We start from the raw sequence: 16,538 nt of genomic DNA, 5'->3' as shown, positions 1-16,538 counted from the left end.
AGCCTTAATCTATTTTGGACAAAATGAAGGCCACTACCGTGTTTTAATAATTGCACAAACTAAACTTGTCTTTTCCTTTTAATTGGCTTTTGGGAGGTTTTTGGGAACTGTAATAACAATTGACAGCGCTTTAAATACTAGAAGAGAAGATGAATTAGTGTAATTATCAAAACATGCATGGTTGTGCTGATATCATTCCCCCAAAATGAATTGGGCCCTTCATAACTCCCTAACTTGTAGGGGTGGCAATGGTTCGGACCGAACCAAACCAAAATTTGAATCGGATTGGTTTTACCAAACCAAACCGAATTTTCGGTTCGGCTTCAGTTTGGTTCTGCCAATTTTGCCCACCCCTTACTCATAATCAGTGGAAATATTTGGTTTCGGTTCGGGTTGATCCCCAAACCGAACCAAACCGAAATTTGAATCGGTTTGGTTTAACCAAACCGAAATTGAATTTTCAGCTCGGTTCCAGTTCGGTTCTGCCAATTTTGCCACCCCTACTAACTTGGGGTTAGATTCTTACATTTTAGAAGGAAAATGATATGAAGACACGCTTATGTCAGGGTTGTTTAAAACAATTCTCTTAGTACTGCCATAGGTTCCAAAATACGGATGTGTCATTTTATGAAAACAATGAGGCACAAATGTACAATCGAGAGGGCAGCTGGAAATATTTGAGGCGTGTCTTCCAGGCACTTATTGTTGGATTTTGATTTTTAAAATCATGAATTTTGAGTCAAAATAGAGTTTTGGAAAAAGTTTTCTAAAACTGTTTTGGAAAAAAAAAAACTTCTTTTGGGAAAAAGTTGCTTTTTACAAGAGAGTATAGTTTTGTGAAGAAAAGATAGTCCCGTATTGCTTTTGAAAAAAGTAGGAGAGTGATTTATATAGCTTGTCCCACTTCTTTTCTTTGTTTTAATCAAGGTTTTAAATTTCGGTTTCGGTACTAATTTCGGACCCTACCGAAATCCAAAATTTCAGAGAATTTCAGGCCAAAATTTGGTACTTCGAATTTTGGTTTTTGTCCCCACCGAAATCCGAAATTTCGGCCGAAATTTAAAACCATGGTTTTAATGCACAATGGGTTATAGCCAATGGGTGGACCCGCGGGACGGTGCAACGCACCGTTCGCTTGTGGCGTGGGCAATGGGCTATAGGATGCTAGTGGCACTTTTTCAGGCGCATGCCGCATCGAAGCAATTGGAGCCTTTAATTTTTCCAGATTTGATCCGAGCCCTTGGATCAAGATTCAGTCGGGCCGAGTGACCGAATGGTTCAGTCGAGTTGGGCCATGGGTTCGGTCCCATGTGCTCCAACGGCTAGTGCCCGAGCGTGTGTGATCCGAACCGTCGGATCGTGGTGTAACGGCTAGTGGATAGTGACCGTTGGATTGTGTCCCATCTACACAACTGTCAAGAACCCAAAAGATATGATTGTAGACACCCCATTTTGACCGTGCCCTATAAATCCGTGTTTTGTGCTTAACTTTTTCAAATCAGTGGGTTAGGACCCTAAATTACACCTTAGGCTAACTTAGGATCCCACCAAGGTTCCTGTAAATTTTCGTCGAGATCTGAGCTGATTCGCCTAGTGAGCAAGCCTCGATAGTGTCGCGGTGCAAATTCAGAAGGGGAGTGGATTGTCCATTCAGGGAGGTGCCCATATCAATCCAGAAAAGAAGAGAAAATGTGCCCTGTTTTCTACTTGGACCACCCTCTGCTAATACAAAGGATGGCCATAAATATACTAGAGGTGGGCTGTCCATGGAAAGTAGAGCATGCGAATATATCATTATCCCTTTTCTACTTGGGCCACCCTTTTGTAGAATAAAAAAAATACACTAGGTTGGGGGGGGGGGGGTTGTCCAGGTAATGAATAGGGGGGGGGGTGAATTTCTTTTTTTTTTCCCTTTTAAATACCCAACGAACTAGGGTTTTCTCAAAGGGGAGAGGAGAGCCTCATTTTCTGTAAAAAAAAAAAAGGATTTCACAGCCGCATAGGAGAGAGAGAGTTTCCGGCCGGCCTTCTTCTCCGGCCTCGTCTCCGGCAAGCCGGTCAGAACCACCACCCCTTTTCTTTTTTTTCTTCTTCTTCTTTTTCTTCCAACCGCCACCCCTTCTTCTCCGGTGGGTCTGCCAGAATCCGGCAAGGTCCTCACAGCCACCCCCATCCGCCATCAACCACCGCAACCCTCATCTTCTTCCTCCATTCTACACCACTCCGGACATCACCGCCATCTACCCCACCTTCCTTGCCACCAAAACCCCATTTTCGGCCATATTCTCCGGGAATCCCATCGAAATCCGACTGGCCTCCATCTTCAACCTTCGATCGGGTTTAACCCCATTTTCCCACCACCAACCTCCACCCTCCTCCTCCATCTCCACCATCTACCCTAACCGAGCCACTACCTCTGTCCAAATCAACCCAACAAACCCACCTCTACCATTTACAACCTCCCCATCTTCATCTCCTCCGGTGATCCTCACCCAAATCCGTCAACCCCCACCTTCATTTCAAACAGTGAAACCCATCTCCGGCAACCTCACCAAAATCCAGCCGTCCCTCCTCCATTAACATCTAAACCCATTTCCTCTACCAATCTCCATTTCTCTCCCAAAACCCATCTCGTTTTCCCATTCAAACCCCAAACCCTCCTCGTCTCTGCCATTAACCCACGGCTAGCACCCATCCACCATCTTCTTCAAAACCCACACCAAGAACCACCGTACCATCTCAATACCTTCACTCCACCATTTCTAGCCTCTATTTCCCCTTGCAAACCCTCTTTATTTTTGCTTTAAAGTCCCATTTATCTCTGACGTCCATTGATTCCGGCGAACTTGCCGGAATCCGGATAATTCTTTGCCGTTGTCGGCTCTATCACCCTTTTCATCAGATCCTAATTTCCCTCCCGCATTCGCAGGTAGTACCCCCCTTTTTTCATTTATTCCGAGGATTTTTGTCGGAATCCAGCCAGTTTCCATTTAATCCAGCATTAAATCCGGCCTCTACTCCGTCACAGTTGTCTCATTTCCCCTTCATTGGTCACCATCAACAATATTAAGTCGGAATTTGGAGTTTTAATGGTGGCAGTGCCGAGCAAGGCTGAAGAGAAGGATAGAATGAGGAAGTTGAGATCAGAGAATAGTAGACTCCAGATCCAGGAATAGAAGGAAAAGGGTTCAGGTTGCGCACTATCTCTCCAGCCACTGGATTACCTCCTCCGGCATCTTCAACCTTAAGCTTTGGCAAGCTCATCCCCTCAGGAGTTTTGCTGGAAATTCATTTCATCTCAGACTCTCATGGCCGAATGACAGGGTAACACCTATCCCCCTTCTATATTGCTGAAATTTGTATGGTTATTTACCTTGTTTATTTGAGTATGGCATTGATTCATGAGTTTGGGTATTAATGTGATCCTTGTATGCAATCTTATTTTCTGTGATGAGCGGATGGTGGAGGGATGTATGCTTAACTGATGTAGGACATCAGGTTGTTACTCTACTCCATGTCATGGGTATGAGTACTATCTGATTTCACAGGAGATCCCATGTTGAGGGTTTGTTTGTGTGTAACACTTGATGTTTATTTCTTTACCCTATGTTGTGGGTATTACTGGAAGGATTTGTTTTCAATTATTTCTGGAGCATTTGTAGATTCCTGGAGTTTGTCATTTTCATATATTTCCTGAACCTGGCTTTGGTTGAGTTAACCCTTGGTTTCTATATTTTGATTTGAAAATAGCATGTGTTAAGTAGATGATGTTTCCGGCATGACTGGCTTTGTTATCTGATCACTTTCGGATTGGTTCTAATACCTGATCATTGCGAGGATGTCATTTCCTTGAGACATTCACCTGTATTCGTAACTGAATGTGTTTTGGGCTTTCATTTCGGAGGGCAATGATAAGGTTACTTGGAGCCCGTCTTTGTGTTTTTCTTCAAAGCCTTGTTTTCAACAAGATCTTCCTCTAGAGTTAGGAGTTTGTCCTAGATAGAGAGTTTTAGAGTTAGGGAGTTTGTCTTGGATTTGTTGTGTGCTTGTTTGTGCTTGTTTTAGAGTTAGGGGTTTGTCCTAGAGTTATAGGAGCGCCTCCGTCCGGTCAGTTGGCGATTCACATCGCCGACTGATTACTAGGTCTAGAATGCGCTAGCGATCCCATTGTTTTCCTTAGGAAATACAGCCTAGTTACACGTAGGTTGTAGGAACCACCTGCATTAGCTTAAGGCTAACCTGCATTTAGTTAGGGCATATAGGGTGTCATAAAATCTACAATTCACTGGAATTTAAATAATCGTTCAAGAAGCTTTAATAACTAGTCCGGTCTTTTAGATCGAGTCTAAGATAGAGGTCTAGGTGTCTTAGGCATCCTAGCTTAGAATAGGTGCGAAGAACTACGTTGCCTTGATTCTCGTGGAGGCGGGGATACGTAGGCTTCTTTGGATGAACATCAGACCATCCGAGGACTCGGGCTAAATCGTTTAGAGTCTTAGGATTTGTTGTTTGGTTATGTTGTGTATTTTGCTATGTTTTCTTACTTTTATGCACAGACCTTATACCTTTAGCTGTAGCATGCATGTAAACCCACCAGAACTTAGACACCAGTTAGGTATGTCACTCATAACCTAGTTGTAATTAGGCGACACATTTTTTTATTTTGTTTTGTATGTGCTTATTATTTCATCCCCTGGTCATGCATGATTAGGTAGACGTCTTCCCAGGGATATTTGTTTCCATTTCACATGATTTTTGCTCAAAATTCTTCGAAGTTAATAAATAAATGGCATAAGAGACCAAGTGTTCGCACTCGGGCGAATTGGGGGCGCTCTTCAGACCTTCTCCATTCGTCATCAGGCACGGACTTTTTGTATCTCTGGTTATCCATTGCAAACAGAGCATTTGTTTTTGGTTCCATGGCGTGTCCATGGATGGCGACTCTGAGTTATTTTTAGATATATCTTGGTTTCGAGCCCTGGCTCCGGATCAGGATGTATCTCTTTCTTTTTATATCGCCACTCATGCTATGCTGTGAGGGTGGCATCAGTTTCGAGAGTTCCTTGGCAGAGCTCTCCTTCACGTTGTGGAGATCTTAGAGGATTGCTGTGGGGACCTCGCGTCCCTCGCCGCACCCGTCCTCTCGGATCGGGGTCCACAATGATCTGCACCGTAGATAGGTGATCTAGCGGTTACGAGGTTGGAGGAGCTTTTACACAAGCCAACAGTCACCCCAGATTTAACGGTAAAAAATTAACCCGCTATGGAAAGGTGCCCTGAATGGATGTATTACAAACAAAAAAGTCAATAGAGACTCTATAAAAACAATAGAAAATGCCCATTCTATACATATTTCGAAAATCCTTTTGGCATACCCAAAGTACAGTAGGAAATGCCCATTCTATACAGATTTCGAAAATCCTTTTAGCATACCCAAACTACTGATTCCAGAAGCAATTCTCACTCTCTTACACTCTTTTATCCCCCTAAGAAACAGTAGAAAATGGCCATTCTATACAGATTTCGAAAATCCTTTTGGCATACCCAAACTACAGATTGTAGAAGCAATTCTCACTCTCTTTACACTCTCTTTTATCCCCTAAGAGTCTTGGTTTTACTGTTTTAAAAATCATTTCAAGTATTATGTTTTTCTGCAGAAACAGAACACTTGGGTCTCAAATACTTGGCAAATTCAAGGGTGTTTCAGGCTTGGTTCCGTTCATTGCAGAACGGCATCAAGCAATCGGTTTGGAACCATGCTTCATTGGATCTTGAAGGCGAGTTCGTGGTCTCCTGTGCACAATACTGGTGGGGGCGAGTATCGTCTTAAGGAAAGCGTTTACGCGCCTTGAATCTTCTTATCTTGTTCTCATTTATGTTCAACCACTACATCAATTTTTCTCCAAAAATTATTTTTAATTAGAGAGAGAGAGAGAGAGAGAGAGAGAGAGAGAATTCACTTAAATGTTCTTTTGATTGTGCTCACTCTCATCCTGAAGCTTATTAGGTTTGCAATTAACTATGATTTTTTAGAGGGTGTAGGCATGTAGGTGCATGTGTTTTGAAAACACTAGGGCCATATTGTTTTAAGATCCAAGCCTTTCATTTCTTGAGCCCCGGCTTAAATAGTTCGTGCCCTGAAAATCTTCTCTGAAGGATGATCCTATATCCAGCCGATCTATGGAGGGAATACAACACTATAAAAACCTCTACATACCAAGGGCGAAGATCATCTTATATGTGGCAATTACTTTAGGGAACAGCCTATTTATGTTGGGGCTCAACATCTGAACGGTTTGGTTCTTCGAACAATATGAGCTTCCCTGTATATGTTTTTTTTTAAATATGTGCACTTACTTGCTGACACCGTATATAAACTCATATAAAAAAGCACATACTATGCACGGACAGGATTAATCTAAAAATAATTTGCATCTATGGCCAAGTTTTTATGAAGTTAAAATGGGGACGATAAGACTGTTAGAGTAGATTAGTGAAAATCTCTTCATTTTTCATTGTATCAGAGCCAAGGAAAAGACCTTACACTAATCTACTCTAACAAAGAATTGGGAGCTTAACTCTATGAGTTGACAATCCAAACCCAAGTGATCATTGTTAAGACGTAACCTCAATTATAAACCTTAGCTCTTACATAGCATTGCATGGATATGTGATCAAGATCATGATTTAGTGGATCCCAAAAAGCAATTTAGGAATTGTTGGAAAAAAATTTCTTTTTCATTTCCACGATTTAGAGGAAAATTGAAGGTCCTTCTAAAAAAACTTGAAGAGGGGTGGTTTAATTTACTTTTTTTTCATCTGTAATCACTATTAAAACAATGAAATTAAGAGAAGGTAATTAATGCCGAAGAAGTTTTTCTTTTCCAAACTCTTTCAGAGGCCACACAAGGAAAATCCTTTAACTACTTTCAATGAATAAATCAGATTCCTTTTACCTTATTCATGATTTTTTTCTAAAGGATTCAATTGGCCGACCCCAATTAGTTTGGGACAAAGGCTTTGTCGAGTTGAGTTGAGTTTGTAACTCAGCTCCACTTCTCAATCAACCAATTCCTTCAATATAGTTGTTAAATCTTCTAAGCTGATTTAATTATTTGTAATTGATAATGACTAGTGATTTATTACTTATAAATTATCGATATATTGCTAATAAATCAATAAATAGCAATACAAGATGGCCCATAAATTTCCATATAAAGACTCTCAGGAGCTGAGATTCTTATATCTCACATGTCCACAATGCTGGCAAAACAACCCAAATAGTTGCCAGTGCAGGGGATAGAGAATTGAAGAGAAATACTCACCTAAGAAGATAAATCCATTCTATCATGGCTTTAATTTAAGAGAACAAGCTACAGCTACGAAAACTAAATGACTGTGAAAAAAAGAGTAAATGATAAGACATATTTTGTGTTGGTTTTGTAGGCAGTTGTTTCTTTTTATATCTTTTCACCCGTAACTACTAGCCACTATCTCATGTTCTTAGAGAGGGAACTCATGATAACCCTCCACTTTAGCTTGCAACTCTCACAGGTTCCCTTGTTTCAAGGTGACTATTGCCTCTATCTTCTGAAAAATGACAGCTGGTGTACAACTCCTTTGATTTTGTTAGATAGGTCACCAACAGTCGCTGAGTCTCGCATGACCAATTTGGGTATAAACACCTTCCCTTTCGAACTTACGCTTTTATCAGAATGAGTGCGGATAATGTTTGTGGAACACACGCACATAACAACCCAAAATGTATATTTTGATTCCTAGATAAGTGATTTCAGTCAAGATTTATGACCCAGATCAAGAAAAGATAATGGTGTGCCCCGTTATGAAGGTCATGTGTGACCTAGTATTACTCTAGCAGTAAGAGGGTGTTTTTCTATGGGAAGCCAATGGTCTCAAGTCTTAATTAACTTTTAACCTAGGGAGATGGAGTTCAACTCCATCTAGAAATCCTACCTAAGTAGAGTTGGGAGAGAGCTCCCCTGGTACCAAGTGATACTGGTTTGAATTGTTGAACAACCACGTGTCCATTTGTTCTCGTATTTTTCAAAAAGTACCGTACGAAACACACTATATGATGATCCAAATCGTCCATGTGATGGCGCATAACATAAATAGGCTGTGCCCAAACAATCATTTCTATAGGATAATCCCAACCCTCCTATCTATAGAGGAATTGCATGTTATGGGAACCTCTGGAAATGATTTTAGGGCTCAACCTATTTACATTGTGTTCCATCAAATGGACGGTTTGGTTCATCCTATGATGTAGTCCCTACAATACTTTTTTCTCATTATAGCCCGCTCCAGTCCCCTTATGCTTACACCATATAAAATCTCATTTTCTTCTACGTGTCTTCCTTTTCTTGAGAAGACATATAGCAATGCCCATCTCGATTTCCTTCAAGAGATCAAGGCTACCCGTAAAAAGAATAGTCATAAATGCACTAGCGAGGTGGCCATCTGAAGAGAAGGGGGCGAAATATGTCCCTTCCCTTTCTTAAACCTTCTTGGGATTTGCAGGAAGGCATGTCATGACTGGCTGTTGCACGGAGTTTTGCAGCCACCACCTCAGTTGAATCAAATGAATGAGACAAAATCTGCTGAGAAGTGAACCTACGTGGCTGCTCTGTCGTGCAACAGCCAGCCATAAAATGCCTTTCGAAAGTACCTAGCAAATCCCATCAACATATAGACAATCAGCTGACCCTGTTTTGGCAAATTTGCTTTGGGCGATGATAAATTCGCACCCCTTGAAATGAGGGTATCAGCGTATGCCGGTACATGGCCACTTCACGTTAAAGGGGTGGGAATTATCAAACATGGGATGCGAATTTATGATTGCCCTTTGCTGGCGTAACTGGAGACGACCTCGCAACGTGGGGTACCCCGAGGCCCCCGCACTGGGCACGTGCTTGTCGTTTTGGCACCAAAACAATACACGTGAGAGACATCATGAAAGCGTGCTCGTGGTCGACCATAACGAGCTTTGATCACGCCACCACAAGCCTGTAATCACCATTTTACCCTCTCATGGTCCCACCATCACTCGCCTCTAAATTTAAGGAAATCTCGATTTTGCCCTCTATCGATGTCTACAGCAGTTCACCAACGTACGTCAAATTTACAAAAATCCCGACATTGCCCACACGCTGTCTACAAGCCACTTTTCGGATCTCATATGTACTACATCTGCATGCATACATGGTCCCATGTGGGGTCTCTGATCATGACATACTAAATACACATACATGGTCCGATGTGGGACCCAGAGTTGATCTTTAAGGTTGATCCCTACTTGCAAGTCATTAAAAAATAGTATGTTGGTATGGTGCTCACGGATATGCTTTGATAAGGCATGTCACACCGAGTCAACTCAAACCCATGCATCTGGTCGGGCCCACCAATTTGCCTTATGTTTTTATGGGGAGGAGCCCATGTATAGGGTAGGGTTCGTAATTTTACAGCTTATGTTGTGATAGGTTGGGCTCATTTTTTATGCATAGGCCAAGAATGCTATGATTGAGTAGGTCCTATGATCTCCACCCGAGCCCATGTATAGGGTAGGGCCGTAAATTTTGTCTTTTCATGTATAAGAATCCTAGTATAGGCATAAGGAATTTTAGTCTTTTTATAAGGTAGTTTGTCTTTTTAAATACAAGGACATTTTGGCCTTTTATGAGTAAAGAAATCTACCATGAGCATTTTGGTCACAAACAAATGACATGACCTGATTTGCAAAATTCATTCAAACGTTACGACTCTATTTGCAAATTGTCGAATAAGAAGACTCTTTTTGCAAATAAAACAAGTAGAAGACTTATTTTGCAAAAACCCCAAACTGAAATTGCCGTAATTTACCAAATTTTGGAAATTTTGGCGAAATTTTTAATAAAATATAAATTTTTTATTCCTTCACAGAATTTCAGCCGAGATTACCGAAATTTCGGCCCAATTTTACCGAATTTCAACTAAAATTTATGTTTCGTTGAGGAATGAAATTACCCCGAAACCGAAATTTAAAACCTTGCCCCCAAGGGAAGGAAAGAGTGGAGTGGATAGAGAAGTGATTATTTTAACCCCGATGGGTAGGATAATGAGGGAAAAGGAGATTAGATCATCTTGAGATTTCAATATTCTTGAAAATCAGGATTAAATTATTCTACCTCTCTGCGAACCGCCAAACCATCTTCCAAACCACCTTTTTTAATGTCCCAAAAACAACCATCTTCCAAACCACCTTTTTTAATGTCCCAAAAACCCTTTCCACTACGTTCGGATTAAAATAATCCCCCAAAGAGAACATGCCCAATAGGATAATATTATCCTTTAGATCATTCTTTTCTTTTTAAAAAGTCTATTTGAAAAGACGGAGTATTGAACAATTCAATGTATAATTTGGGGGGATGATAAACAATTTTTAATAATTCATGAATAATTTGAGTTTTTCTTTGTTTCTTTTCTTTTAACTAATCACAGAAAGATAAAGTTTAAAAATTTGAATTGTAGCCAAATGTTGTTGTCACTATGCTATTAAGTGGTCCACCATTTACATTTTGATTTGGCCACACATTGCTATCAATGCTCCATTTGGCAGAGATGATATAGATATAGAGATTAGAATATCCCATGGTATTGTAGTTTGAACAGTACATGTTTTGCCTATTTTTTTTTTGAAAAGGGCAGCAGAATATATATATATAAACAGAACCGAGATGATCCTGAAGGAACAGAGATAATACAAAGATAGCATTACAATAAATCAAGAGGAAGATAAACAGTACACGTTTTGCCTATTGAAGATGTGCAGATGAGAAATATCCTAATTCTTAATTATCTTATCTTTATACCACTTATCCATGAGTTGGATAGATAGTGAGTATTATATTTTGGGCGTAGATGATCCAAAGCAAGCATGGAAGGGCATGTTTGTAATTTCACGTACGAAAAAAGAAAGGCTATGTTTGTAATTTCATAATAGCTTCCCCTTGCCGCAAGCAATTAAAAGAGGTTAGCTTTTGTCTCGAAGAAGGAAAAGAAAGACCAAGTTTAAAAAACGGAGAGAGGGACGAAAAAAAAAAAAACCCGTCTTTCTCATTCAATAGTTTCATTTTCCGCTCCGATTCTTCTCCCCTAATCTTCAAAACTCCATTGACTCTTCTTCTCTCAGGATTTTTCTTCAATCTACTGGCGAGTTGAATTTGAATACCATGTAGGGTTTTGAATCGGGGATCAGAAAGAGAGAAAAAGGGGAAATAGAAAACTAGGGTTTGGGGGAGGGCATGGCGGTTCCGATTGGGCTATACGCGACTCCGTCAACTGCCATATGTTCTCCTAACCTTTCTTCTCAATTCAATTTACATAATTCATCTGATTATGAATTAAACCCTAGACTTTCATCTGCATCTGCTGCTCAAAAGCCGATCGTTGGCGGGCTTTCGTGTTTATTATCTTCTTCTAGACACGTCTCCTCCTCCTCCTCCTCCTCCTCCTCGTCGAGCTTTGGTGGTGATGATCTCGGATCCATCTGGCATGAAAGATCCGAGGATCTCAGTAGTTCTTTTTGCTATTCTCTAAAATGCAGAGATCAGAGTCCGGTCTCGGTCTTCCAATACCCGGTTTCGTGCAGCAGCGGCGTCATCGGATCTTCTAGAAGCTTGCCGGTCAGAACTTCATCCACTAATTACTCCAAAAGCTTAAGCTGTTAGAGATTGTTTGTTATTTAATCATTTATCCTTCAACACTCCCCCTCACCACTTTCATAATTTTAAATTTTGGCCGAAATATTTCGGTTTCGGTCGAATCGGAAAAAATGCCAAAATTTTGGGAAATTTTGTTTTTCACACTTATTTACAACATTTCCACTGAAATGTTAAAGATTTTAATCAAGGTTTTAAATGATTTGGGCCAAATTTTCCACCCAAACCGACATTTAAATCCTTGTTCTCTTTTGGATTGGCCTTACACATGGATTTTTAGGATTTTTAATATAAAGGAGTTTTTGGGTTTTGAACTCAGGACTTGCCATGAGGCAATTGCTCTGATACCATGTGAAACACACAATTATTCCAAAAGCTTAAGCTGTTAGAGATGGTGTTGTTTAATCATTTATACTTCAACAATCTGTACCTGCAGGCAATTTTTAAAGCTAACAGAGACTGGCTCTTTAATGGGTTCATTCGGAATGCTTTGGGTTCTTGTCTGGACTATGACTCTCCAAGTCTCCCCACGCCTGGCGGCGGTGGTGATGAGGACTCGTCTGTGGCCGTTGTTGATGAATTTACCTTCAATTTGGAAGAGAATGTGGCAGAAATGAGTTGTGAGCCGTGTGCGAAAGAGTTGCTGTTGGGAGCCCAATCAAGGCATAAGATTTTCTATGAGGAGCTCGTTGTTAAGGCATTCTATGAAGCTGAGAGAGCACACAGGGGACAGGTTAAAGATAGTTTCTTTTGTATGGATTGTTGCTTTCAGAGATTCCAATTTTGCAAATTGATTTGGGTTTTGTTGGGTTTTTTAGATGAGAGCTAGCGGTGATCTGTACTTGCAACACTGTGTGGAAACAGCAGCTTTGCTTGCAATGATTGGTGCTAACGCGACGGTTGTGGCGGCGGGGCTTCTACACGATACACTCGATGATTCTTTTCTGAATTATGATTATATTTTTCGAACGTTTGGAGCTGGGGTTGCAGATTTGGTAGAAGGGGTATGTGTGCCTTCTTTGAGTTGTTTATTTTGTTATTATTATTTTTTTGAATGGTAAGTGATGCATATATTAGTTTGGGTTCGGAAACATAATTTCATTCATATATCTTTTATTTATGCATGTTATATCTAGAGAGGAATCAGCAAAATTTCAAGGATGGTAATAATTCTTCATAGGATCTATGAGCTTTGACAATCTAGTCTTGCTTGATTGCATGTCTTTATCCCCAATCAGTATCTTGGTGGCCTCGGATGGTCGTATTTCAACAAATCCAAGTGCAGACTCTAAAATTCATGGTTAACCATGTCTATAACATACTCAGTAGTCACTCTTACATGTGACATACATGTATTATACCTGTTTGTTAAAGGTCAGACTTAATCTTTGAGCTTCAGTTTAGAGTGCATGGTTGTTCTCTTGTCATGGCCCTTTTCCAGTCTTCTTGGCTGAGACACATAAACATTTGAGGGTTCTCTAGCCTGATGTTCTGGACACAACAGTGGCATGTTTTAGCATTACAACAGTAACATGTTTCAGCAATTCAAAAAACTCTGTCATGGCACTGCAACATCAATGAGATATAGTATGCTTCGGTTGACGGACCATGCTTTTTCTTGTACAATTATGAAAATGTTAGTTTCGGATTTTTTTATTATTTATAAAAATTAATTTTTTTCCTCTGGTAATAGTGGATCCCAGAAAACAATTGGTCTTTGTTGATGACTCTTATGGGTTCAGCACAGTTGTTAGAGCCCAGCCCACAGCCTATAGTTGTGGATCTGTTTGATTTGGATTATATGTTGTACATGTCTATAAAATTAATTTTTTTTCTGTACAACCTGTTGGAGTATCTGATTTTTATTCTTCAACTGAAGTGTTGGTTATGTTGACATCATTTGGTTTCTCATTGAGTATTGGATTATTATTTGAATTGTTCTTCAGAAAATCATGACTCAGATTGATTATTGTTTTCCCTTTTCCTTGATACTGTTAAGATAACTATTATAGAATATTAACTTCAAATTATTGTTTGCCATTTATGTATAGGTCTCTAAGCTTAGCCATTTGAGCAAGCTAGCCCGTGATAACAACATTGCAAGTAAAACTATTGAGGCAGACCGCATGCACACCATGTTCCTTGCAATGGCCGATGCCCGAGCAGTTCTTATAAAACTGGCCGACAGACTCCATAACATGATGACACTGTCCCCTTTGCCCATGGCCAAGCAACAAAGGTTTGCAAAGGAGACACTTGAGATATTCGTTCCCTTGGCTAACCGTCTGGGGATCTCAAGTTGGAAAGAGCAACTAGAAAACCTGTGCTTCAAACATCTTAATCCAGAGCAATATGAAGAACTCTCCTCCAAACTCTTCACTTTCTTGGATGAAGCCATGATTACTTTTTCTATAGAGAAACTAGAGCAAGCTCTCAGGGACAGAGTGGTTCCTTATCATGTCCTATCAGGGAGGCATAAGAGCTTGTACAGTATTTATTCCAAGATGTTAAAGTAATCTCTCTCTCTCTCTCTCTCTCTCTCTCTCTCTCTCTCTCTCAAAGGACATGGTGATGATGATGTGACTTACTTGCAGGAAGAGGCTAACCATGGATGAAATTCATGACATTCATGGTCTACGGTTGATAGTTGAGAATGAGGAAGACTGTTATACAGCACTGGAAATTGTTCATCAGATATGGGCCAATGTCCCTGGAAAGCTCAAGGACTACATTATCCATCCCAAATTCAATGGGTACCAATCTCTTCACACAGTTGTGATGGGTGAAGACATGCTCCCACTGGAAGTTCAGATCCGAACTAAGAAGATGCATTTGCAGGCAGAATTTGGCTTTGCCGCTCATTGGAGATACAAGGAAGGAGACTGTAAGCACTCCTCATTTGTGCTTCAAATGGTGGAGTGGGCCCGATGGGTTGTGACTTGGCAGTGTGAAACAATGAACAATAAGCAGACCTCGTCCCTCGGTTGTTCTGATTCAATTAAGCCACCCTGCCCATTCCCTTCACATTCCCATGACTGCCCATATTCCTACACTTCTCTCTGTGACCCAGATGGGCCGATTTTTGTCATCACCATAGAAAATGAAAAGGTCTGTGATGTCACCAGTTGTATATCCCTCCATCCTTGCATGCTTCCATCATATTCTGATTTAATGCTTAGAAGTCGATTGTCTTGTTCGTTTGAACCCCTGATGGCTTTTCACTTTTGGTGTTTCTGAAAGATCTAGTGAACTGGTTTGTGGTTGCAGATGTCAGTACAGGAGTTCCCAGCCAACTCGACTGTGGCGGACCTTTTGGAGAGAGTCGGCCGTGGGAGTTCAAGGTGCCCACCTTACAGGTTTCCTGTGAAGGAAGAGTTGAGGCCGAGGCTGAACCAAGAGCCTGTGAAGGATCCCAACTGCAAGTTGAAGATGGGGGATGTGGTGGAGCTCACTCCGGCCATACCCGACAAATCTTTGACGGAATACAGAGAGGAAATCCAGCGCATGTATGACCGGGATCTTACAGTCTCAGGCAAGGGTAGCTGGAGAAGCTGACCCCATCCATTCACCAATGCATCTATATACATCTTTGGGTAACTTTACTTAATTGTTTCTTGTATATATGAAATCTTTGTACAGAGGATTATGGATTTGGGATATAGAAGCCGATGACTAACTGAATTCAACAAGGGCCGAAGAGGCTTATGTTTCAAGCATTCAGACCCAATCTACGGTGTGCCTCTGTGGCTGTCACCTCTTTAAAATCATATTACTGAAGGTCTTTTAATGGTTGTAAATATGTCTATTTAAAGTTAAATATTGTTATAATAATTTTAGAAATGATAGTGACTTATGGCATTGCCTAGTGATGGCCCACTAGATCAGCGGTTCAGATCATCCATAATTAAAATGCATACAGTGGGCCGTGCTCATTCATATCAACTTTGATAGGACCAATGGCATTGCCATTTGCACTGTATCTGTGGTCTGGCCCACATACATAGTGGCAGTTAGGGGTGTAAACGAGCCGAGCCGAGCTTGGCCAGGCTCAGCTCGGCTCGTTAAGCTCAAAAGATCGGCTCGGGCTCGAACGAGGGTCGAGCTCGGCTCGGTCAGGCTCGCGAGCCTTACCGAGCTCGGGTTATATTAAGTTCACACCCCTCATCTTCCCTAGACAGCCCTATCTAGTGTAATTTGACTACTTTTTTTACACTATGGGGGGTGGTCCAAGTAACAAATGGGGTTTCAAAAATGAAGTGACATATTTTGCCTCCCCCTTTCACTCCCTGGACAACCCATAATATATATATATTTAAATATATTAAATTCTTAACGAGCCGAGCCTGGCCTAGATCGGGCGACGCTAAGCTTAACAAGCCTGGCGAGCCGGCTCGGCTCGTTAAGGATTCGAGCCGAGCCTGGCCTAGATCGGGCGACGCTAAGCTTAACAAGCCTGGCGAGCCGGCACCCTTAGTGGCAGTCAATGGGATGCTGCCCTCCCTAGTGGCCATTCTCTCATCGTTGAAAACTTGTTGGAAATTGTAAAGCCTTTAGTTATGGATTTTGGCACTACTCATGGCCAGCTGAAGTGGGACCTGGACAAAAGTTTTGTACAACCCTTTGGTTAGTAATTTGCTGCCATAATACGAATGGCAGTAAAGATCAACAAAGTGAATATTTATTCATAGTAGTAATAAACACAACCCAAGTTATGGGTTTGAAATTCTGATAACATAGCTGCTGGGTCTGTTCAAGTGTTAAGAAGACTACATAGCTGCTGGGTCCGAAACCTAAACGTTTTCATTTCCTTGATGACCGACG

The 16,538-nt window shown here is 41.0% G+C and overlaps 1 protein-coding gene across 1 annotated transcript; it reads left to right on the top strand.

Annotated features, from left to right (window-relative positions):
- Nucleotides 1-11,037: 11,037 nt before the first annotated feature.
- LOC143863616 (putative GTP diphosphokinase RSH3, chloroplastic) lies at nucleotides 11,038-15,575 on the top strand. Its single transcript, XM_077374335.1, has 6 exons — nucleotides 11,038-11,681; nucleotides 12,154-12,450; nucleotides 12,536-12,721; nucleotides 13,769-14,229; nucleotides 14,312-14,825; nucleotides 14,985-15,575. Exons 1-6 carry the CDS (start codon nucleotides 11,301-11,303, stop codon nucleotides 15,270-15,272), a joined length of 2,127 nt encoding a protein of 708 aa, XP_077230450.1. The 5' UTR covers nucleotides 11,038-11,300; the 3' UTR covers nucleotides 15,273-15,575.
- Nucleotides 15,576-16,538: the final 963 nt, after the last annotated feature.

The sequence above is a fragment of the Tasmannia lanceolata genome, unplaced genomic scaffold (genome assembly GCF_043159265.1).
Source record: "Tasmannia lanceolata isolate RefF3 unplaced genomic scaffold, GAP_Taslan_0.1 ptg000044l, whole genome shotgun sequence".
Lineage (NCBI taxonomy): Eukaryota > Viridiplantae > Streptophyta > Magnoliopsida > Canellales > Winteraceae > Tasmannia > Tasmannia lanceolata.
Note: the sequence above shows the minus strand (reverse complement) of the source record. Positions and strands in the feature narration are given on the sequence as shown.